General features: G+C 48.4%; 3 protein-coding genes across 3 annotated transcripts in view; 2 read left to right on the top strand and 1 right to left on the bottom strand.

The window, feature by feature from the left end:
* The window catches only part of LOC118788849 (ras-associated and pleckstrin homology domains-containing protein 1-like), a 72226-nt gene extending 59701 nt beyond the window's left edge, over window positions 1-12525 (top strand). The window contains exons 10-17 of the mRNA XM_036544982.1: window positions 281-402; window positions 1385-1450; window positions 1637-1780; window positions 3641-3751; window positions 5026-5124; window positions 5281-5401; window positions 5905-6047; window positions 8601-12525. Coding sequence (XP_036400875.1) covers window positions 281-402; window positions 1385-1450; window positions 1637-1780; window positions 3641-3751; window positions 5026-5124; window positions 5281-5401; window positions 5905-6047; window positions 8601-10787 — 2993 coding nt within the window. The 3' untranslated portion in view covers window positions 10788-12525. The remainder of the gene's footprint in view (window positions 1-280; window positions 403-1384; window positions 1451-1636; window positions 1781-3640; window positions 3752-5025; window positions 5125-5280; window positions 5402-5904; window positions 6048-8600) is intronic.
* A 726-nt stretch (window positions 12526-13251) lies between these two features.
* On the bottom strand, window positions 13252-17680 carry LOC118788848 (secreted phosphoprotein 24-like). Its single transcript, XM_036544981.1, has 7 exons — window positions 17580-17680; window positions 17082-17209; window positions 16250-16372; window positions 14898-15014; window positions 14538-14592; window positions 14305-14399; window positions 13252-13799 (listed from the first exon to the last, which is right to left on the bottom strand). The coding sequence occupies exons 1-6, from the start codon at window positions 17665-17667 to the stop codon at window positions 14323-14325; spliced, it is 588 nt and encodes a 195-aa protein (XP_036400874.1). The 5' UTR covers window positions 17668-17680; the 3' UTR covers window positions 13252-13799; window positions 14305-14322.
* Window positions 17681-20818: 3138 nt separating this feature from the next.
* LOC118789346 (complement C1q-like protein 2) lies at window positions 20819-22138 on the top strand. Its single transcript, XM_036545727.1, has 2 exons — window positions 20819-21433; window positions 21959-22138. The coding sequence occupies exons 1-2, from the start codon at window positions 20840-20842 to the stop codon at window positions 22136-22138; spliced, it is 774 nt and encodes a 257-aa protein (XP_036401620.1). The 5' UTR covers window positions 20819-20839.

The raw sequence follows: 22138 nt of genomic DNA, 5'->3' as shown, positions 1-22138 counted from the left end.
TAGGCTAGCGCTTTCTTTTGAAGTGAAGGAAAAAATAACTGCTCTTTAGGCTGAATGGCTGTCTGTAAGAACTTGCTTAAAGGAGAGGAGGTACTCCATATGGTAGTATTAAAGCAATTTGTCAGTGCCAGTCTTATGGGGACTTATGGAATTCTTATATTATCTCACAGACTTCTGTAGATGTGGATTTTAAATCACTGAATGTAACAGTAGAGAGAACTGGAATTGCCTCTGGTTTGATCTGTAGGATATGTTCATGGTCTCTCTGTGTCTCTCACAGAGCGGATCTTTGAAGACCATGAGAACCTGGTGGAGAACCTGCTGAACTGGACCCGGGACAGCCAGAACAAGTTAATGTTCATTGAGCGCATCGAGAAATACGCCCTGTTCAAGAACCCTCAGGTGAGGGAGTCAGCAAAATGCTGAGGCACACAGACATATCACCCATCACACATAGACACATGCAGAGTGAAAAAGCTCGTATGTACATCCATCACACATAGACACATGCAGAGTGAAAAACCTCATATGTACTGCCGTGTAGTTACATTAACACACAGCCACAAGTAAGCCCAGCAGTTCAGGCACGCAGGCATCCTGCATTACATTACATTACATTACACTGTCATTTCGCAGATGCTCCTATCCAGAGCGACTTGCATAGGTTACAGTTTTTACCCATGCATGCAGCTTGATATTTACATGATGGTGCACACTCATACACTGACACTCACTCAAATTCACAGACACACGTTCGCACAGTGACAGAGCCGCATAGGCAGGCTCGAGCTGACCAGATGGTCTGCTCAGAAAATCTGTCGTGCTGGTTGGCCCTGAAAGGTTGGCCACCTTTTATTCTGCATGTAAAATGTGTAACTGCTGTTTCTTTCAGCATTCACTGTGCAAAAAGGAAGGGAAGCAGATGTGAACTGCGGTCTTACACACACACACACACACACACGGAGGCAGGCTCAGACCTGTGCTGTGAGAAGTGGGTCATAGTTCTGTGTAGGATGAAAGAGTCTGAATAATTGATTGGATATGAGATGGAGATGTGAGAAGGGTCTGCTCTCTGCTGCATTGCTGAATGCTGTTCCTGTTATAGTAGCATGAACATATCCAGGCAGAGTGTGTAATTAATCTTCAGTACTTATTCTTTCCTGTGAAAACTGACACCGGACAATAGATGCTAAAGCTAAGTCCGGCACCATTAATAGACCCTTTATCCACACATAACTGAGGTACAAAATGAGACCGCCCCCCCACAGAAAGCCACTGTAGTGACAGCTTTAGCTCTCTGGCTGTGCTGTTTTGAATAAAACGTTAAACACACTGTTCGACCTTCATGAACCTCTCTCTTCCTTTTTCACCCGGACGACCACAGAACTACCTGCTGGGGAGGAAGGAGACATCTGAGATGGCAGACAGGAACAAGGAAGCTCTGCTGGAGGTGAGGACAGCTGACGTGGAGGGCAATGCAGATACATATAGATTGCCCCTGCAGACACTGGAGCCTTTTTAAGATGAGGAGGAGGAAGATGAGGATGAAGTTGAGGGTGGTGATGATGATGAGGATGAGGAAGATGGGGATGGTGGTGATGATGATGATGATGATGATGAGTGTGCGTCTCTGCAGGAGTGTTTCTGTGGCAGTTCGGTGAGCGTACCGGAGATCGAGGGTGTGCTCTGGCTGAAGGAGGATGGGAAGAAGTCATGGAAAAAGCGCTACTTCCTGCTGCGAGCCTCGGGTATCTACTTTGTGCCAAAGGGCAAGGCCAAGGTGAGTCTCAGACAGGTCCAAACACAGGCAGACACATACATACACACGCACACATACGCACTCACACATACGCACGCTCACACACACACGCACAGGGAGACACACACACACACACAGGCAGGGGCACGGGCACAGGGAGACGCACACACCACACACACGTACACACACGTACACACACGTACACACACACACACACACACATACATAATTGATAAGGTCACTGCAGCTGAAGACAATTTCCCAGACTACAGATAGCATGCAGAGTATGATGATGAAACAATGTCAGATTCAAAGGTAATTTTCCTAGAAAGACAGTCGCGTAAACTCATGTGTGTAACATGTGGACCCAGATTAGAGATCACTGATCCTCACACCCGTAATCCAGGCCCCCAAAATGGTCACTTGTATGTAATCCTGGCCGTCTCCCACTTGATCTCCATTAACCAGCAGCCTCACAGGGACAATATGGTGGGGAAAGACCTGGATTAACACCCCCACCTACTTATGGCCACAGATGTGCTTTTTCTTTCCTTTTGTAGAAAATGAGGGATCCAGTTCTCAGATATCCAATGCAATTGTTTCTGCTGGACAGTTTTAATGACAGTTATTATAAATGACCCTGTTTTAATATTACATTTTTGACATCATTATAACTTTTTCATCTGGGCTGGTGCAAAGTAAATCGTACAACTTCTGGCTTTATTTTTGGTTCATTGAATACCGTATACAGTGTTGAGTGCTAGAGTTTTTTTTTTATTTATGTCTACTTTCCATCTGTGGTTTCATGTTGTAGATTTTCCATGCTCAATATTGATCATATCTTCAATGTACTCAGTTTTGTAATACTGGTTATTAAGTGTGTGAGTACCATGGAATTTTCATAGTATGTTTGATTCATTTGTCGCTGATGGGGCCCTGAACATTGTGTGCGTTAGGCCTGTGTGGGGGGTGGGTGGGAGGACAGAAATGCATGAATCCTCGCCTGCGGTATTTCCTGTTTCTGTTTTTGGATACAGTATCTCAGCAACCTCATGAGCCTCTCCTCTCTGCTCCCATTGCACCGTGGGTCATTAACTCCAGACAGTACAGTCCATTCCGGGTCCCCTCGGGTGTCTCAGGCGGAGAGTTCACACCAACATTGCCAGCTGCTCCCCCTGAGCGCCGCAGGAGGGCGTGGCTAACATTTAATCTGTGACCTCATCTGCAGGCCACGCCCTCATTGTCCTCTCACAATCTTTGCCTGTTCTTCTGTGTTTCAAGACGTGCAGTTGGCTGGTGGCTGGTGGCTGGTGCAGTGTAATGTGTTGTGAAGTGCAACACTTAAAAAGCCATTTCCTAAGATGGACTGTACTGTTGAACTGGTGACCACATTTGTTCGTTCTTCATTCAGCTGATACTCCCACACTATGTACTGTGCAACAGCTAGGCTAATTTCAGCCAGCTAACACTGTAACATTGTCTTTGCACTGTATGTGTTTTCAAAAAGCACCCTCTACATTTCTGAATATCAGTACATTCCCACTGTAATTCTCTCATCATACTCTCCATTTCTCTCCCCTGAGCCTCACTTCATCTTCCCATCCTCCTCTCCTCTCCTCCTGCAGCTTGCCTTCGTGTGTTGCTTAGAGCTCCCCCTTGTGGACAAAGTAGTGCCCTGAAAACACGACCCTTTTCTGGTGACGTGACAGATAAAAACCTAAAAAAATGACCTAAAAATTAGACAGATACTGTATATGTCAGTCTCTTTTTACTCTTGCAACCAGCTCCTGACATGCACACACACATGTGCGTGCATGCGCACACACGCACACACACATCTGACAATATCTCTTCCTGCTGTCCCCCTGCTTTTCCCTGCAGGCATCCAGGGACCTGGTGTGTTTCCTCCAGCTAGACCATGTTAATGTGTACTATGGGCAGGACTACCGCAGCAAGTACAAGGCTCCCACTGACTACTGCCTCGCCCTCAAGGTGAGAATAGGCATCAGCTCCACAGCGCTAGGACACAGCGTGTTATGTGTGTGTGCCTGCGTGTGCGTGTGCGTGCGTGCGTGTGCATGCGTGCGTGCGTGTGCGTGTTTTTTTTGTATATGTATTTGTTAGTATGTTGGGTGGGATGTGAGAGCTCAGACTTGGCCCCTTATTTTCCTACAGCACTCTTCCATATATTGTCAACACTAAGGCAGTTGAAAGTGCTATGTACCATAATAGCTGCATTTACAGAATGCCATATTTTGACATGATTCTTTGAAATTGTTAAAGTGCTGAAATCTTACTCACAGAGTGAACATTTTAAAGTAACCGTAAGTTACCAAAAAACATTCCCTACATTACACAGTAATTTATTCATCCTCTGTGAGAATGATGTACATTTAACAATATTATTTTGTATCTACAAGGTTTCTTTAGCCATTTATGTGTGGAATGTGTCAGCAGAAGTCTGACTCCTTTCGGTACTTTGTACTTGTCTTTATCTGCAGCAACAACAAAAAAGACAGATTAGGCAGCAGCAGTAAGGATCACATTGTGTAGCTGTGATTCTGAGCAGATGTAAGACTTGTGCTTCATAGGTGTTACAGCTTAAAATCATTGCACACTGAGAACTCTGAGATCTGAGAGGCAGGGATTTGCAGTGCAGCGGGTTCAGTGTCTGCCGAATGTTTAGCTGTGAGCAGGAAGAGGGAGAGAGAGTGGGTCAGTAGTGTTGGCAAGGCAGTGTGTGAGTGATGTCAGACTGTCTGCGCTGAGATGGCAGACTGTGGCAGATGTTGTTTGCTGCCCTCTGCTGGTGAATTGAGGTGAAATGCCTGGAAAAAAAGAGATCTGTTTGTTAGGAATCAGACTATGAGAGGAACCTTCAGCCCAGTAATAACAGCAGGTACCTGGAAAGTATTGAAATGCTTGTCAAATAAGAAAAAAAGAAAGAAATTACATTCATTCTCATCAAAATGCATGAAAGGAAGCCCTTGTGTTATTTAAAAGAATCCTAAATATGCTGAGATTTTGAAGTGTGTGGAAAAAGCTTAGTCTCTTAGAGCAGTTTGGGCTATGGAAGAAATTTTAGCTGTGAAATGTGTATTTTGTTGAGAGGGGAGAGATTAGAATTTTTCTGGTCTTGTGCTGCCATCTAGTGGAGTCTTATCTCTCAGTCCTCTTCAGCCTTCATGAAGAGAAAAGAATGAAGGACAGTGCTACTGTCTGCTTTTGTCTGCCATGTCTGTAAGAACCGGTGTTTCTCTGTCCAGCACCCTCAGATCCAGAAGAAGTCTCAGTATATTAAGTATCTCTGCTGTGAGGACGTTAGGACTCTCCACCAGTGGGTCAACGGGATCCGCATCGCCAAGGTAACTGTAATGCCACCAGCTGTCGTGTGTGTGTGTTTGTGTGTATGTGATGCTGAGAGGTAGAATTCTATCCCTGTTGTAAGGTTTTCAGTAGATAAAGGAGACTTCCTGATGTCCTTGTCCCGTAATAACCAATGTCTGTGTGTACCTGTGCAGTATGGGAAGCAGCTGTATGTGAACTACCAGGAGGCTATGAAGCGCACAGAGGCGGCATATGATTGGTCCTCCCTTTCCAGCTCCAGCATCAAGTCCGGTTCCAGCTCTTCCAGCCTGCCTGGTGAGCAAGCAGCTTCACATTGCATTGCATTCATTTAGCAGACGCTCTTATCCAGAGTGACTTTCAGCACAACAGAACATAAGTGTATCCATTTGAGTTGAAGGAGCAACAGTGTCTGACCCGGACACAGGAATGCACATAAAGCAGGGCAGCTCAACACTGAGTAGGGAAGCAAGCCACAGGCAGGGTTTAAATAGAGCACCAAACACATAGAGGCTAATTACACAGAGGTGAAAACAATTTAACTAGATTAGACACAAACGGTTCAGGCACAAACAGGAAAACAGTCCGTCTGGTGGAAGTTTGGGGAAGCAGCAGGCAACCAGGCCAGACAGGCTGTTACGAGGACGCCCGCTGGTTGTTTCAGGAAGCAGTCTCTGAAACCCTGACAAATCCAGTGATTCTGCTGTCCATGGGTCAGGACAGCGTAGCTTTAGACCACCCTCTGGGGCTCCACCTGCAGCATTGGGCGAGACACTCACGTCCCTCTGCTCTCTCCGCAGAGTCCCACTCCAACCACTCCACCCAGTCAGACAGCGGCGTGTCGGACACCACCTCCTCGGGCCACGCCCGCTCTCAGAGTGTGGTCAGCTCCATCTTCTCTGAGGCCTGGAAGAGAGGCACGCAGATGGAGGAGAACACTAAGGTGAGCTCCGGCCCCTGTCACTCCCCTCACCCGCAGTGTACCGAGCGACCAATCACTGTCCTGTCCCTCCAATTATGACATCACTTCCTCTCCATCCACTTGTGATGTCACCGTTTGTTCCGGTGTCCTGGTACCACATGGTGATTGGTGTGCACCACATGGGATTGTGATGTGTGGCATATTGCACAAGCTTTCACAAGCTGTACTTTCTGGTTTGTGAAATGCAAGTCATATGCTAAAAGCTATGGAAGATATACTTAGTGTTAACCTGTAGATGTAGTGCTTCTGACTCTTGCCTTGATGAGGTTCTCTTCTTTACTGTGTGTTTGAAACTTGTGATCGGTTGAGTGTGTGAGTGAGAGAATGTGTTTTATACAGGCTGTTCAGCAGTATTGTGTCCGCAGGACAGAGAGGGTTGGGGAGTTCATCGTCTTTCTCTGACTGCTGACTGTGCCCATCTCTCTCCCCTTGTCTACCCAGGGGTCGAAGGTCAAGTCTCGCAAAGCCATGCCCTTGTGCACTGGTGGGGATTGAGGTTAGGGATTTGCCAGCCCCTTTATTGTAACACTGGAACCCCATAATCTGCACAAAGATGAATAAAACTAACCGGTCAATCAGTGTCACGTTTGCAGTCTCACCCTGGCAGTGACTCCTGACGCCTGATGGGGAATATTGGTTTACTGTGAGATATGAGGGAGTGATTTTTTTTTTTCGGTTCATTAACCCAGTCCATGTGTGCAGCACCGGCGTTTTCGTTTGGTTTCAGTTCTGTTGGTGTGCTGTGGGCACTCTGGTGGATTAACCCAGTGCAGTATGTTGTGCTGTCCGGTTTGGTGCTTGTATTTTCCCCTCATCCGTGTGTGTCCTGCAGAGGTGTAAGAATGATGGGAAGGTATGCGGTGTGTGTGCGAGTGTGTGTGTGCGAGTGTGTGTGTGCGAGTGTGTGTGTGCGAGTGTGTGCGTGTGCGTGTGTGTGTGTGCGAGTGTGTGTGTGCGAGTGTGTGTGTGCGTGTGCGTGTGCGCGTGCGCGTGCGTGTGTGTGCGCGCGTGTGTGTGTGTGTGCGCGCGTGTGCGTGCGTGCGTGTGTGTGCACATGTTGTATACATGTGCATGTGAACATGTATGTGTGCCTATGTGTATGCCAGCATGTATGTGCATGTGTGTGTGTGTGTGTGTGTGTGTGTGTGTGTGTTTGCATGCACGCATGCATACGTGCGTGTGTATGACAGCCTATTGTAAAACAGGGGCTCAGGGCTGTTTGGGAGAGTACACACTCCTGCACATAGTGTTTGCCCCATGCCATCTATCCCTCAGGGTAAGGCCATTTTTCAGTTGATGGACAACAGACTAAATGGACTTCAGTTCAGAGTTTTGCTAGAATATTCTGCCTGTTCAACAAGCTTCTTATTGTAGCAGAGTCTTTGAGGAAGACCCCCCCTGCTGTTGTACACCAGTAGACTGACTCAAAAGTCTGGAAATAAGGTCCTTTTCACCGTATCTGTGCTTCTGCCCAACTCACTGACCGTTTCTTTGGTCAAAAATTCAACATCCAGCATCCAGGCCAGCAGAGCAAAGAGTCACTGCCAGGCAGCTGTGCTAATCAGAAATGTGTGCTTGTGTCTGTGTGATGAATGAGAGAGAAAGCCAATGCTAGACACAGTCAAAGCTGTGTCAGTGGGTCAGCATTAAGTCTGCGCAATGTCCAATGAGTCTACACAGCACCCAGCGCTGTACATCTCTCTACTCAATCACTCTGTTGCTGTGTCTCAGAACGCTTGGTCACAGGATAGGCGGGAAAACTGTATTTATAACACCTTTTTCCAAGCTATTTACAGGATTTGTAATTGGATTGTTATGCAGATAATTGTAAAGTACTTTTTCAGTAGATCCACGTGACACCCATTTCCATTGGACTGTAGAGACTGCGAGATTTAGCCAGGGAAGCTGTGTGTGTTGCAATGATGGTCAGCTTCTGTTTCAGTAGCTGCATAAAATGTGTGGAGTTCAGTTATGTAACAGCAGTTCTCGCCTGGCATCCGTATAGAAACTAGAATGCTGCGTTACCCACAGCCAGTGACACACACTCTACTCACCCCTCACCCAGATTGTGGTCAGACCCGTCTGTGTCAGCTGTGTGCATGGGAGGATGTGTGAGTGTGTGTGTGTGTGTGTGTGTGTGTGTGTAAGCATTTGAAAAGAAGTGACTGAAAGACACCTTGGTTCAGGCTTTCTCTCTGCCTTCTGATCCCCTCAGTGAATTCTCTGCGGAGAAATTCCCCACATTATTTTTGCTGCTGTGTATTTATTATGCGCTTGTGACGATTTTGTTCGCTTACCTTTTGCTGCATTTTAATTTGAATTAAATATGCTAGTGCTCTGTGATTTAAAATGTGCTGATTAAGACCAGTAACCTGTATTTTTTCGTTGTCTTGTCCTGAGCGTGTACTGTGTGACGTAATACAGCTTCCGTATTTATATCCTGTCATATTAATGCTATGAGGTGACACGTAATATTTATTTCTACTTCCTGTTTGTTTCTAATTTCCTGTTCAGGTGAGGGCGGAGCCTGCCAGAGGAGCCGGTCCCCCTCAGACCCGCAGTAGCCTCACTCACGCCTCCCCACAGCCGTCTCCGCCCCCTCCACCACCTCCGCCCCCGCCCCCGCCTCCCCCGCTCCCCAACCCCACCCACCACTCCGCCCCCTGCCTGTTTAAGTACAGCACCATCACCAGGCTGCAGAACGCCTCCCAGACCGGCAGCCACTTCAAGCCCCCTCCTCTGGGCCAGCAACATGGGCTCCCCGCGCCTCCCCCGCAGTCTGGCAAGCCCCACGCCAACGTGCCGTCGGGGGCCAACGTCCCGCCCCCTCCCCCGCCCCCTCCTCCGCCCCCCATGCCTGCCCCGGGCTCCGCCATGGCCGTCCTGAAGCTGGGACCGCCCAGCCCCGCCCTGCCCCAGTTCACCCCCCCACCGCCCCCCCAAATACAGCAGCCCCCGCCTCACACCCACCTGCAGAGCAACGGCATGCCCCCTCCCCCTCCCCCAGCCCAGGTAAAGTACCCGTCTCTGAGCAGTAATGGCCTGCAGCAGATCCTCGCCCAGAAGTTCCCCAATCTGCCCCAGGACTTCTCACCCCCCATCAGCCAGGCCGAGTCGCCTCCGCCCCCTCCTCCCCCACCTCCGCCCCCTCCGCCTCCTCCCCCTGCCCCTGCACCCCCTCCTCCCGCCCCCGCACCCCCTCCGCTGCCCCCCCAACAAGCAGCTGCTCCGCCGCCTCCGCCCCCAGCTCTGGTTAAAATCCCTCCTCAAACCGCGCCCAAACCGTGTGGCCCGGGTCTCCCTACATCCCCTGTGTCTCCGCTCCCCCCTCCCCCGCCCGTGGAGCTAACCCCACCCCCTCCTCCACCTCCTCCCCCACCTCCCCCTCCCCCTCCTCCTCCTCCAGCTCCCCCTGTCGCAATAAAAAAGCAGCAGAGTTTTTCGATGGGAAATCAGCCCCCTCCCACCCTGCCCAAGCAGCACAGCTTCTCCTCCAAACCCCTGCCCCTCTCCACATCCTTGTCGCCCACCCCCTCGCTGGTCAAGCAGATAGCCAGTCAGTTTCCGGGCTCCTCCCCGACCGCTCCCAACGCCCCCCAGTCGCCCCCCGTGGTTAAAGCTAAACCCAAGTGGCAGCCGGGGGGGCAGGCCCAGCCGCAGTCCCCCGAATTCCCTCCCCCACCGCCTGAGAGCAGTCTGGCATTCCCCCCTCCTCCACCGCCCCCTCCCCCGCCACCCGCCCCGACTCCACCCCCGCCCCCTCTCCCGCAAACCAAAACGGGGTCGCCGGTGAAGAGGTCCCCCTCGTCCTCGTCCACGTCTTCGTCCTCGTCCGCCGGGGGCGGAAAGAGGCCCCCCCCGACCCCCCAGCGCAACTCCAGCATCAGGTCCTCCACGGGGGACCAGGAGGGTAAGAAGGTGGAGAGCCTGCTGAGCCGGTTCGGCCAGCCCTCCACGTCTGCCTCCGGTTCCGCCTCCTCTCCCGCCTCCTCCTCGGGTTCCCCCTCCAAGGACTCCATGGGACCCCCTGCCCCTCCCAAACCGGGCAAGCTCAACCTGTCCGCGCTGCCCCTGGCCCTGCAGGGCAAAGTGGGGCAGCAGAGGCAGTCCAGCGGGGACTTCCCCTCCCCTCCGTCCGAATGCGACTTCTTCCCCCCTCCCCCTCCTGATTCGGAGCTCCTTCCCCCGCCCCCACTCCCCCCGGATCTGCACGGCGGGGCGCCCAAAGTGGCCGTGGTCAACCCCCAGCCCACCGCCACCTGGGGCAAGAGCTCCCTGAAGAAGACCCCACCCCCAGCGCTCCTCCGCCGCAGCACGCCCACCCCCGAGCCCCCGCCCCTCTCCCCCCCGGCCCAGCAGATGCCCCCGCCCCCGTTCGGCTCTCCCCTCCCCCCGACCTCCCCCAAGGGCAACCTGTCGGTGCAGCCCAACTTCCTGGAGGACCTGAACCGGACTCTGAAGAGGAAGTCCATCACCCGGCACGGCTCGCTCACCTCCTCCCGCATCTCCGCCAAGCTGGAGCCCGTGGCCACCATGGACGACATGGCGCTGCCGCCCCCGCCGCCCGAGCTGCTGCTGGAGCCGCACAAGCCGGGCAGCTACATGTCCGGCAACATCTCAGGCTATGCAACATTACGCAGGGGGCCCCCACCCGCCCCCCCGAAACGGGACCAGAGCACCAAACTGACTCGCGAGTGGTAGAGGGGCTGCCGGAAGCTGAACGTGTGCGTGTGCTGGCTGGGACTGCAGACTGAGGGCCCCTACCTCTCCTTCCAGAATATTCTGTCTCTCATCACAACTCACGCAGGGCTACAGCAAGAGCCCTGTTCCTCAAGTCCAAGATAATACTACTTTGTTCCATGAAGAAAAAAAGAAAAAAACGCAATCCAAAACCACCAGCTTTTCCGTGTGTTTGTGCCGCTCTGTATTAATTGTAGGTAATCATACAAAATATAACAACAAGAATGACTTTGCTGCAATATTATTGGTACTGCATGGACATCCTTATGGACACAGTGTAACATGAGAAACTGTTTGGGGTGGGGGAGGGGAGAAGACGTGGCGACGGACAGAACGATGCCATTGGACTTTGGAGGGGAATAGTTTTATCTGTTTTTTTTTTTATATAAAATTATTTAATACGTGAAAAGATTTTCTTATTTTAGAGTTAAGTTTTTTAAAAACCTGGAGAATAAAGGTTAGCCTGTTTTTGATGGTGAGCGTGTATGCGGAAATGTTGGCTGTGTGTATGTGAGACTGGCTCTCTGCAGCTCTCTCTGCCTGGTTGTAAAGGGCAAGGGCAGTTAATGTGGCAGGCACAGGGTTCACTCCTGTACCCACGATGCCTTGTGGCTCTGTGTGGCCTCCGTGTTTTATGAAGGAATGAGGGACTGGACAAACCTGTGAGACGTTTGCTCTAACGCACAGAGGAGACGCGTTGCCCACGACACCGAACTGCATGAAGCCCTTGAGAGGTGACTGACGTACAACTGGAACGCGAGTGATGAAGTGATTCAGATTACGTTGTGTTTTAGGGACTGTTTATATTTTCCTTTTTTTTTTTTTTTTTTTTAAGGTTTGGAGTTGAATCAAATGAAACGCCCCCTAAAAGTCCACCCACAGGCTGCTGGGATGTGTGATGTGGGTGTGACCTGCTCTGTTGTGTTTTGTGTCGGTCACATTGCTGTCTGTACATACTGCAGCTCCTGTCTTTAAGGGCTTCCTTTGGTCCTGTCACGGCGGGGTGGGGGGGGGGGGCGAGCAGAACGGTCAGATGTGTAGCGGTTTAGGGAAAGAGGTGAGGGGGAATGTGTCACATGTCCCGAACGCCCAGTGACGCCACCACTGCCAGCTGACGTCGACGCAGTGCGGAGAGAGCGCGCTCATGTCCCGGCCTATCACCTTGCTCTGAGAGCCAGAGAGGATCATGGGTACTGGAGTTTGGGAAGTCTCACAGTCATGCCTTCTGTCTATATTTCAAGGGTGCTAGAAACCGATTCTCTCAGCTGTAACAGTATCAACACAAAGTAAGCAGTCATTTTAAAAAACCAAACTGCACGACTTGTGACAGTCCAGCAATCCTGCGAGTGAATCCCTGCCGCGGAGACAGACCCGCCTGTCTGATCACTGTCTCAGTATTCATCCGCAGAAAGGGCTCGGTCACGGACTACAACACCTCAAAACCCTGTAAGAAATGAGCCAGAAGATCTGAGTTGTGATTTGTGATTCATACGAACATGTACACGTTGTTTCCTTACCTCTGACTTTGTGTTGATAGTTGTTTCTTCCCGTATATCGTTATTCTGTTTCAGGTTTTTTCGATTATCTACAAGTGAACTGAGTAATCATTAAATTATTGAAGTATTGTATCTGATCTCGAAGGACAAAGGAGCTCTTTAAAGTCAGGAACATCTCTGGAATATATAAATAAATTGGGAAATAAAAATGTCTCGCATTTAAACTGAAGATCACAATATAAATGTCTAAGTCGTACTTCCTGATGTGCCATGCTTCTTTTGTTGTTGTGGAACACTTGACTAATTATTATTGTCATAATTTCACTTTAATATAACAACATGTTCTCCGTTATCTTCAGTATTGCCGTTTTTGGTTTGGTTTCCTCTGATCAATACTGGAGGCAGAACGGCTTTGCATCTCCAGGGGACTCCACGTGCACGTTTCCTTTATGGTGCTAATGAGGATTTCATCAGTAGCGGCTTGTGGCTGAAACGTGCTGCAGTGGAGGGTGTGATGGATGCCTGCCGGAGTGAGGGGTGCACTGACCTACATTTCTCCTCCAATCAGAGCGAGGCTGAGCCTGTCAGAGAGGATCAGCAGACAGGAAGAGAGCAGCCAGAGCACAGGCACATCGAGCCAGTGATCAGCAGCGCTGTGCCCATGCCTTTGGAGCACAGAAAAACACTGCGCTAATGTTCTTTAGCAATGCTTGTATTCTTGGTCCTTTATTTTTTCCACATTTATCATCCAGCGTTCTTACCATAACGAAGAGCCCATTTGATTACATTGGAGAATGTGAGGGTGAAGAGGGATCAATACCTCGGCTGCAACATTTTCGTTTCGAAGTTGAATTGGTAGCATCTATTATAAAATATAGATTGCACATTTTTAAAAAATCCTATGAATAATTCATTCAAATGGCAATACGTTATGCCAAAGTACCTTGATACTTTTTATTTGGTTGTGACTGACTGACAAAGCAATGAGTGGGCATTCCAAAAACAAAGGCAAAGCGGGTGTAAACACTTAACTCTTTATAGCACCTGGTGAACATATGGACATAAGAACGAATGGGGTTTCGGCTGTTAATGAAACAGCAATGAAGGCACATCCAGCAGGGTGAGTGAAGATGACATCAGTTGCAGGATTTAAAATGCACAAGGGTGGTGACATCTCATGTGTCACAAATACCCACTGTGCCAAGCCAGCAAGGCATATCTCTGCTGTGTAGAGTAGCTCATGCTGGGGTTTTTGCATGAGTTTCAGCCAGGTGTGTAGTGTGGATGTTGTGCAGAGTAGTTGCTGGTTGGGGTGTTGGGGTTTTTGAATGTGAGGGACGTGGAGCAGGGCCATAGGGAGGTCAGTGTTTCTGGTTCAGTGGAAGAGGACGCAGGGCTAGCACAGGAAGCCTTTCTCACAGTGGAGGGCTGGAGTACTCCTGCAGGAGCACCCAACACTGTCTCTGCCAGGGACTATCTGTGGAGAAGGCACAGGTACCTCAGCCAGTCACACTGCAAGACAGGGTTTACATCATCACCAATCACTATTCGCACACACCTTTTGGAAGGGCCAAGATGGGATCGAAATAGGGGGAAAAAAACCACAGAACCTCACTTCTAGAAGAACAGGCCAAGGTGTGATGGCAGTGCTACCCAGGAGCTATGTGACCGTATAGTTTCCATATCTACATCTACATTATTGTCATTTAGCATCTTACATATGTTATTTTACACATTATCCATTTATACAGCTGGATATTTACTGAGGCAATTGTGCATTAAGTACCTTACCCAATGGTACAAGAGCAGTGCCCCGGCAGGGAATCGAACCAGCAACCTTTCGGTTACGAGCCCTGCTCATTACCTCTCATTCTGCTCATTAGCACTGCGCCACACCGCCGCTCGCCTGTCTGTGTTACCGTTTATCATAGTGCTCCTCTGCGGTCACTCTGAACGTATCCTGGAGCATAACCAAAATTTACCCAGTGCACCCTGGGGTCTCATTCCAAGAAGTTGCTCAGGTCGTTCCTGGCAAAGCTGTTTCGAGGCGCGAAGGTAGGGGCGGCAGGGGCTGGAGCTGCAGAGGATGGGACCACTCATTAGTCCTCATCATGATATTAATTACACCTGTTTGACATTTGATGTTTAGATAAAATCCCAGCTCTCGTTGATGATAAATCACAATAAAGTAAAGGCATTCAGCAGCTTGTCTCACCTCTGTCCAAGAAGCCATGTTGTCCATTCGTCCCCATCATCCTCATGGACATCAGCTGAAAATGGAGAAAATCGGCAGAAAGCCTTTAGTGCTGCAGTGTGTCTCTGCTGGTGAGCGTGTGTATTCATCCAGTGATTCACACTTCATAGGTCCCGCCGGGGAGAGTGGGCCGGGTCCCGCCGCGAAGGAAAAACAGCTCCTGGTTTATTTAGGCAAAATAAAGTGCATACAGTACCAGTGAAAAGTCCCTGGCGGGACCCGGTCCACTCTCCCCGGCCTGCGGCCCACTTTCCCCGGCGGGACCTGGCCCGCTCTTCCCTCTCCCCGGCGGGACCCGGCTCACTCTCCCTCCTCTCTTACCTCCCCGCTGCTGGACTCGGAGCTGGAGCTGGAGCTGCCCGCGCGGCCACACCGGAGGGAGAGGATCTCAGAGACATCGGCGGAGAGACGCACTCGACTGGCACAGGTCGCCTTGGGCTGTGGGCGGAGAGACAGCCGTGCTACTCTCATCCTGACTCAACATTAGCCCCAAACGTCACTGTGTTTACAGGGTGGCATTGCGCCTATGTTTACGTTCATTTTGCACTAACGGCACCGTGTTGGGAAACATTGTTATGGGAGAAGATAGCGAGGTGCTGAACTGTCATTGGCTGGTTTGTCTTTAGTCACACTTTGTTCCTTCGTTACTGGGAATTTCAGATACCAGTATGCCAGCAAACCCCTGGGCAGCAAGGTCAAGTGTCAAACACAGTGAGTCAGCGATGCTGCTCTCGTCCTCCCTAGAACATTAGTCCCGGATGTTGCAGTGCTTATCGAGTGGCATCGCACATATGTTTACCTTCATCTTGCACCAGCAGTGCACTGTTAGGAAAACCAGTGTGGGAGCACGTGGCAAGATGCTGAAATGTTGGACCTGGTCGATTCATCTTTAGTTACACTTTGTTCCTTCATTACTGAGAATTGCATCAAACCGGCCATCGGGTGCCAACATCAACAATGCGCTGCACTCTGCCAGGACGGAAAACCCTTCCAAGTGGGCAGCGAGGTGGAGTGCTGAACCCAGTGACCCCCGCAGTCACGCACCGATCTCGGGGAGAGACCCATGCGTACAGCATCAGATGTTTTCCTTTTTAAAAAACACATCATAACGGATCACCGTGGAACTGAGCTTATGGTGTCTTTTTCTGCAAACCTCTCCGTGTGTGTCCTACTTCATCAGACATACCGAGACGTGTCTGCACCGTCAGTTTTGTCTGCTTTTGGGAAGCTGGTTGACATTCAGCATTGTGCGATCCTTCTGATTACACTGCATTTGAATGGAAACCTGTTGCCGGTCTGCACACCAGGTTTAATTTGGGAATTCCATGTGGCCAAAGAAGTTGACTTTAGCGGTGAGAAACAGGGGTTGTCTGCCCTGCCTGCAATTGGTCACTGTTCAGTCCGGAACACTGTTCTATTACCAGTTTCTGAGAATCAGTACTTTATCATTCCAGGAAAAAAAGACATCGACCAACTCCCAGTACCATATACTTGGCAGTATGTCAGTCGTCTGATGCAACAAACAGCATAGGATAGCATTCTTTGTGTCAATGCCAATAATGTCAAAAGTAAAGTGGCAGTACTTCACTTTTGTGAGTTAGAATCAAGCATGTACAATGGAGTCCCAAGCCCATCTAACACAGGGCAACATTTACCACAAGGGGGGACCTTACCACAAAGAAGCCCGGGCTGAAAGGACACTGGTTGGGGTCACTTCCGGAGGATTTGGGGCACACTGTTTCCCTGATCCCAAAGTTGAGCATTATGTCGTACACGTTCATCGCCACCGGAATGACCTGGAGGAGGAAGAACAGATCAGAATATGAAAATGAATTGTGCACCTCTGGCAGATGTTAATGCTGCTACATACCAGTGACTCTATAACCTCTTCAGCTTCTTTGATTCTAACCCTTCCATTTGTATAGTATGCGTGCCAGGAATGTATGCCGTGAAGCGTATGTGATGTATTACAGTTCTGTGAGCACTTCTCTTTTTACTGGTTATCATGTAGATGTCTTGTGAAGGAACAGTTTATTCTTTTGTCAGACAGTGTTTTAAAGAAATCTAAAAATTTGTTTGCACCGGCTGTGTGAAAGTGGATATCTTGACTTAATCACATCTGCACGGTTCTCTATTACGGATACATTTTGTACAGTGATTTCTGAATCTTTTCTGGCTTGTTTTGTTTCCTGTTATCCTATTATTCCAAAATGAACATATGAACATATGAATATATTTGAAGATAAATGTTTCTTATGTCCTTCTGTACATAAAGCTGTCTCTCCATCCAGTCCAGCTGGGGGATTGTACAGCTAACCAGTAAGTTATATTCTTAATGACCACAAGATGGTGTCTGAGCTGCATTTTTGACATTAGGTGGTTAAAATTGTTGCTCAGTTGAAGAAGGTGTACAAGCCAGCGTGATTTTGCTCAGCTCAGTGTACACAACATGCAGACAGATGTCAAATAAGGAAATCTACAGAGAAAAGACAGGCACAGACTCACCCTCTTAACGGAGCTGCGTGTCACTCTGAACAGGTTGAGTCCAGTGGATTGGCCGTTCACCCTGGTGAGGGACGTGTTGAGAGCTCTCTCTGCGAGGGGGGACAGATCAAACTGGAAGAGGGGGAGCCCTGCAGAGTCAGAAGTCACAGTTATTACCCTCCTCCCAACAGAGAGACCCCAAGCACAAATCACTCTTCAAAGGCAGGTACATAATAAACTGAATATACAGCAGCAGTGTAGCACAGTGGTAAAGAGAAGGGCTTGTAACCAAAAGGTTGCTGGTTTGATTCCCTGCTGGAGCACTGCCATTGTACTCTTGGGCAGGGCACTTAACCCACAACTGCCTCAGTGAATATCCAGCTGTATAAATGGATAACATCTAAAAAAACTGTAAACTATGTAGATTGTTCTGGATAAGAGCATCTGCTAAATGACAGTAATGTAACGTAATATAATGTAGACCTGTCTGCTCAGCTGTTCCCCAGAACCTTCACTCACCTGAGCTGCATACCAGCTGTAACAGTATGAGGCAGATCACAGCCGGCTTCATCTTTCTAGCTCTAGTGGAACAAGTGGCCGCAAACATCTGTCGCCTTTCTTTAAATAATTACCCCTCTGTCCCCGTGTACGCATGTCCTGTCCTACTGGTTTCCTCCAATTGCGGCACCTGACCTTCTGTTCTGTTTGTCCCTGTCAGAGTTTCACTTCCTGCGTAAACAGTATTGATCCGCAGGTAAACCGATAAGCGCCGGAGTATTACAGAAATGCTGAGCTCTCTCTGCAGTGTAAACACTCTTCTGAAGTGCTCGTCGTTTGAGAGAGGAGAACGGAGTTGACCCTGATTCACCTCATTCTATAAATGAGAAACATCTCATCTGCAAAAGAGGGAGAGCCCAAAGCCGTTAATCTGTTGATATTCTCCCTTTAGTGAGGAGGTCTGCAGCACGAACAGGTTCCACAGATGTGCGAGTTTCCTAAGAGCCTCTCAGTGGCTTCACCAGACTGCCATGATTTGTTAGCATGAGAACATGAGGCACGAGGTGATGACATCATCGATTGGAGAGCCAGGTCCCTGCTCACGGTCGCCGTGGAAATGCTGGTCCGTGCCACTCCTTCCCTGAACCCACCCAATGAAGAGGTACCAGCACCAGCCCGTCAATCAGCAGGTCCCTTGATTCCTCCCAACACACACACACACACACACACACACACACACACACACACACACACACACTCCATTTCCTGTGTACACAATGTGTGCAACTCCAAAACAAACAATGCTGCCGGGGTCCTTCTGCTCGGCATGACGCCCCGGGTCTAGTCCTCACTGCCTGCAGTTTTATTCGTGTTTTCCACCCATCTGGACCTCCAACTGCAGCCAAGTTACACAAGACTGTAAAAAATAAACATGGAGAAGAGGCAAAAGGCCTGCTGTGTTCGGCCCTGGAGTATAATTCATATCCACAGCCAGCCCTCCATAAAATAATGTGCTTCCAAGTATGTCACATAATCTAAGCAAGGTCAAAGCTTCAAGCTGTAAGTAAGTTGTAAGTTCAAGTGTTTTAGCTTCATGTGAATGCAGTGGGCTCTTGACACTATGTCCTTGATCCATCTCACTTGATTGATATTCCACTGATAGTGGCCATCTCCCCAGGCCTCACCCAGATGAACCCTGCAACTCTACTGGGTGGTCACATGACTCAACCAATCCAACACATCATCTCTTAATTACATGGTGATTTATGCTTACCACTATGGTGTTAAAAAATGAATAATGCACCTCCACCCCAAGGATAATTTACATTTACATTTACTGTAAAGCATTGTTTATCATAATATTTCTTTTATTTGATATATGTTTGTAGTGTTCTCTTTACCTAAAGCAGATTTTTATTTTTGTATTGTATTTACATAAAGAAAATATTGTGGAGTTGATCGACCTATGCTTTGCCACACGGGGGCGCCAGTACCACTATAATATCTGGACATACATTTCAATTATCTCAAGTATTCTGTGTACAGCTGAGTTAATAATTTTGAGTAAACTAAAACCTGTGCAAAGTTTTTGTTTCTTCTATAAACAGAAATCATTTCTAAAATTTAAGAGAGAAAAAACTGAAATGAAATGAACTTGGATTTAGTAGGAGCATTAGGAGTCATAGAGTCTTTGAAAGAGGCAGCAGTGAAGGTGGATGACCTTGTGATTGGGCATGTATCCTTCCACGGATATGCATGTTCACTTGAACCTTCAGAGTTCTAAAAACCTCTTTGAATACCCTCTCTATTCTGAGATTTTTACAGAGTGTGAGGAATGATCTATAGCACCTTGTAGGATAATGTTAGGAACCTGGGAAACCACCCGATTATGGTCATGTGACCCTGCAGATGCATTCCAATGTATAACATGAATATTATCAGTCTTTTCTTTGTTTTTATAGGCAAGAATTTTCATAGATAAGGCATAGATCATCTTCAGACATGATCTAAGTGTTACCCATGGTCAATGTCCTGAAGACAAGAGACATGTATGCTTGACTCATGTCCCAGACATATCCCTAACTTAACACTGGATAAAAACTCAACACCATTGTTGGACAGGAAAACCCATGACAGCTCCTGGAAACCTGAAACACCCCTCAACCACTGTACAGGAGGCCCCCATCCACAGCCTGCAAATAACCATCCTTATGGGCACATAACAGTCTTTGGACTTAGCAAAGAACTGGTGGATATTTTAATTTACTGTCCTTTCTGTGATTCTGTTCCACCACTTTTCACTTCCCCAGAGTCTCATTCTCTGGAATCAGAAAATAATTTTCCAGTTTCTCCCCTAAGACTCTGGGTTCTCTAGTATTTGAAATCCATCTTCAATGTGCTTTGTGACAACTCACTCGTATAAATGCGCTGTAACAATGACATTTGGATCGATTGGCTGATTGAATTTCGAAGGCCGTGCAAGAGTTTATCTTGCATTACATACTTGATGAATTATGTATATTAAAACTGAACGACAACGGAAACATTCGCTCATGTTCGAATCCTGCGAGAGTGTGGTGCTGAAAGGACAGCGCGTGACCGTCATCTCAGAAGAACATAGAATCGGTCATCCAATGACTTCTGTTTAAAGTGAGCAAGAAACGTAACATTAAATATTTTAGAAGATATAATCAATTATATAGACAATAACAACAAAAAACATTAGCCATACTTTATTGTTGAATAACACCTATAAAATTGGACACTGACGATGATCCAGACTTGAATTGATTGAAGTGATTCAGTGTTTTACAAGTCAGTAGTGTCTTGAGGTTTGTAATTTACAAGTTTCATACATAAAGACTGCATAATTTTTTTATCACCCTTAACCTGTCAGGACTTCAGGTTATTACGTCAGCGTCTCTTTTCTCCTCATCTGGCTCAGACCAGGAATCGCTCGGAGGGGATCACTGTTCAACTCCAAGAGCACTCACGCAGCCAGCCATATGAACATGAACTCTTCCGATGCCTGCTCTGTGGAGCGTGGCAGTAGTGGCGCGGCTTAAACTGCCTTAGGTGAGCAAAGTTGAAGGTCAAAGCAAATTTGGTTTTATCTGAGGAAAGAGGGATCCCTTTTGGCTTTCACCGACTGTCTTTCTGCTGAAATCTTTCAACGCGCGCAACCTTTCACCATTGCTTCCAAAAGCAAAGAGGAATTTGGGGGGCTTGGTGCCCTGATTCTCCAGAGGAAGCGACTGGTTGCTGCTGTTTTGTGTATCGTCATGGTGCTGGTTGTCATTGTAGCAGTGCTGCTGCTGCTGGTCCAGACTTCGAAAACATCGGCACATTACGAGATGATGGGGACGTGCCGAATGGTGTGTGATCCTCTTAACTCTAAGCCCAGCGCCAACGCTTTGGAAGTTATGCAGGATCTGAGTGCCATGCCGCCTCCACCGTTCGCTCAGGGCATCAAAGGTGAACCCGGGCGGCCTGGGAAACCTGGACCGAGAGGTCCGCCCGGTGAACCAGGACCGCCCGGTCCAAGAGGACCACCGGGAGATAAGGGAGAATCAGGGAGGCCCGGGGTTCCTGGGTTTGTTTCGGGGACTGCAAGGACCGAAACAAGGGACGTTAGCACAGCGATGTTGGCACAACAAAGCACAAAGATTGCTTTTTATGTCGGGCTGAAGAACCCTCATGAAGGATATGAGGTTCTTAAATTCGACGACGTTGTAACGAATCTAGGAAACCATTACGACCCCAAGACCGGCAAATTTGTGTGTCCAGTGTCCGGGATCTATTTCTTCACTTATCATGTGCTGATGAGAGGAGGCGATGGGACCAGCATGTGGGCAGACCTATACAAAAATGGGCAGGTAACTGTCAACACCTGTAATTTATGTCGTATATAAAGTCAGATATGATGATTAGATAAATTTAGTAAAATGGGCGTTTTACTGACCCATGCAATAAATAATCTTTAAACAGTTATAAATATATTCTGTACAGCATACTTTTCAATTGCAAAAGTTTTGAGGGGGCATATTGGACCGTGGTTAGTGTCATGGCTCTTGCATATGCTCATTCTGTGATTTCAGGCACGGAAATAATAAGAACACTATGATTCATTTAACAGAAAAGGCTAATTCAGAGACTTTGGTGGTCAAGTTAATCGAGCAGGTGCAAACACCCGCGGGCGTCCACATCAAATTTAGTGCGTCAATCCCAAAACGCATGCGCAGGTAGACCACTACAAGACAGCAGTATGAAATATCTGCAAGCGCAAGACAACTTCCCTGTTGCTGTAGGATAGCTAAACGAGAGGGACGCGTAGCCTACATGAGGACTCCAGCAATCAACAGAAACGCGTGAGTTGTAATAATCTGCGTTTATTTGTGCAGGTTCGAGCTAGCGCAATTGCCCAGGACGCCGACCAGAACTACGACTACGCAGGTAACAGTGTGGTTCTTCACCTTGATTCCGGAGACGAGATATACATCAAACTGGACGGTGGTAAAGCGCACGGCGGCAACAACAACAAGTACAGCACCTTTTCCGGCTACATTTTGTATCCCGACTAA

Source organism: Megalops cyprinoides, chromosome 14 (assembly GCF_013368585.1).
Source record: "Megalops cyprinoides isolate fMegCyp1 chromosome 14, fMegCyp1.pri, whole genome shotgun sequence".
NCBI lineage: Eukaryota > Metazoa > Chordata > Actinopteri > Elopiformes > Megalopidae > Megalops > Megalops cyprinoides.
Note: the sequence above shows the minus strand (reverse complement) of the source record. Positions and strands in the feature narration are given on the sequence as shown.

Excerpts from the sequence above, each read along its gene's own strand:
- LOC118789346 (XM_036545727.1), top strand. The coding sequence starts at position 20,840 with ATGGTGCTGGTTGTCATTGTAGCAGTGCTGCTGCTGCTGGTCCAGACT. Across the intron at positions 21,434-21,958 it reads ACCTATACAAAAATGGGCAG|GTTCGAGCTAGCGCAATTGC; the intron begins GTAACTGTCAAC and ends TTATTTGTGCAG.
- LOC118788848 (XM_036544981.1), bottom strand. The coding sequence starts at position 17,667 with ATGTTTGCGGCCACTTGTTCCACTAGAGCTAGAAAGATGAAGCCGGCT. Across the intron at positions 16,373-17,081 it reads CACGCAGCTCCGTTAAGAGG|GTCATTCCGGTGGCGATGAA; the intron begins GTGAGTCTGTGC and ends TTCCTCCTCCAG. Across the intron at positions 14,400-14,537 it reads ACATGGCTTCTTGGACAGAG|CTCCAGCCCCTGCCGCCCCT; the intron begins GTGAGACAAGCT and ends CATCCTCTGCAG.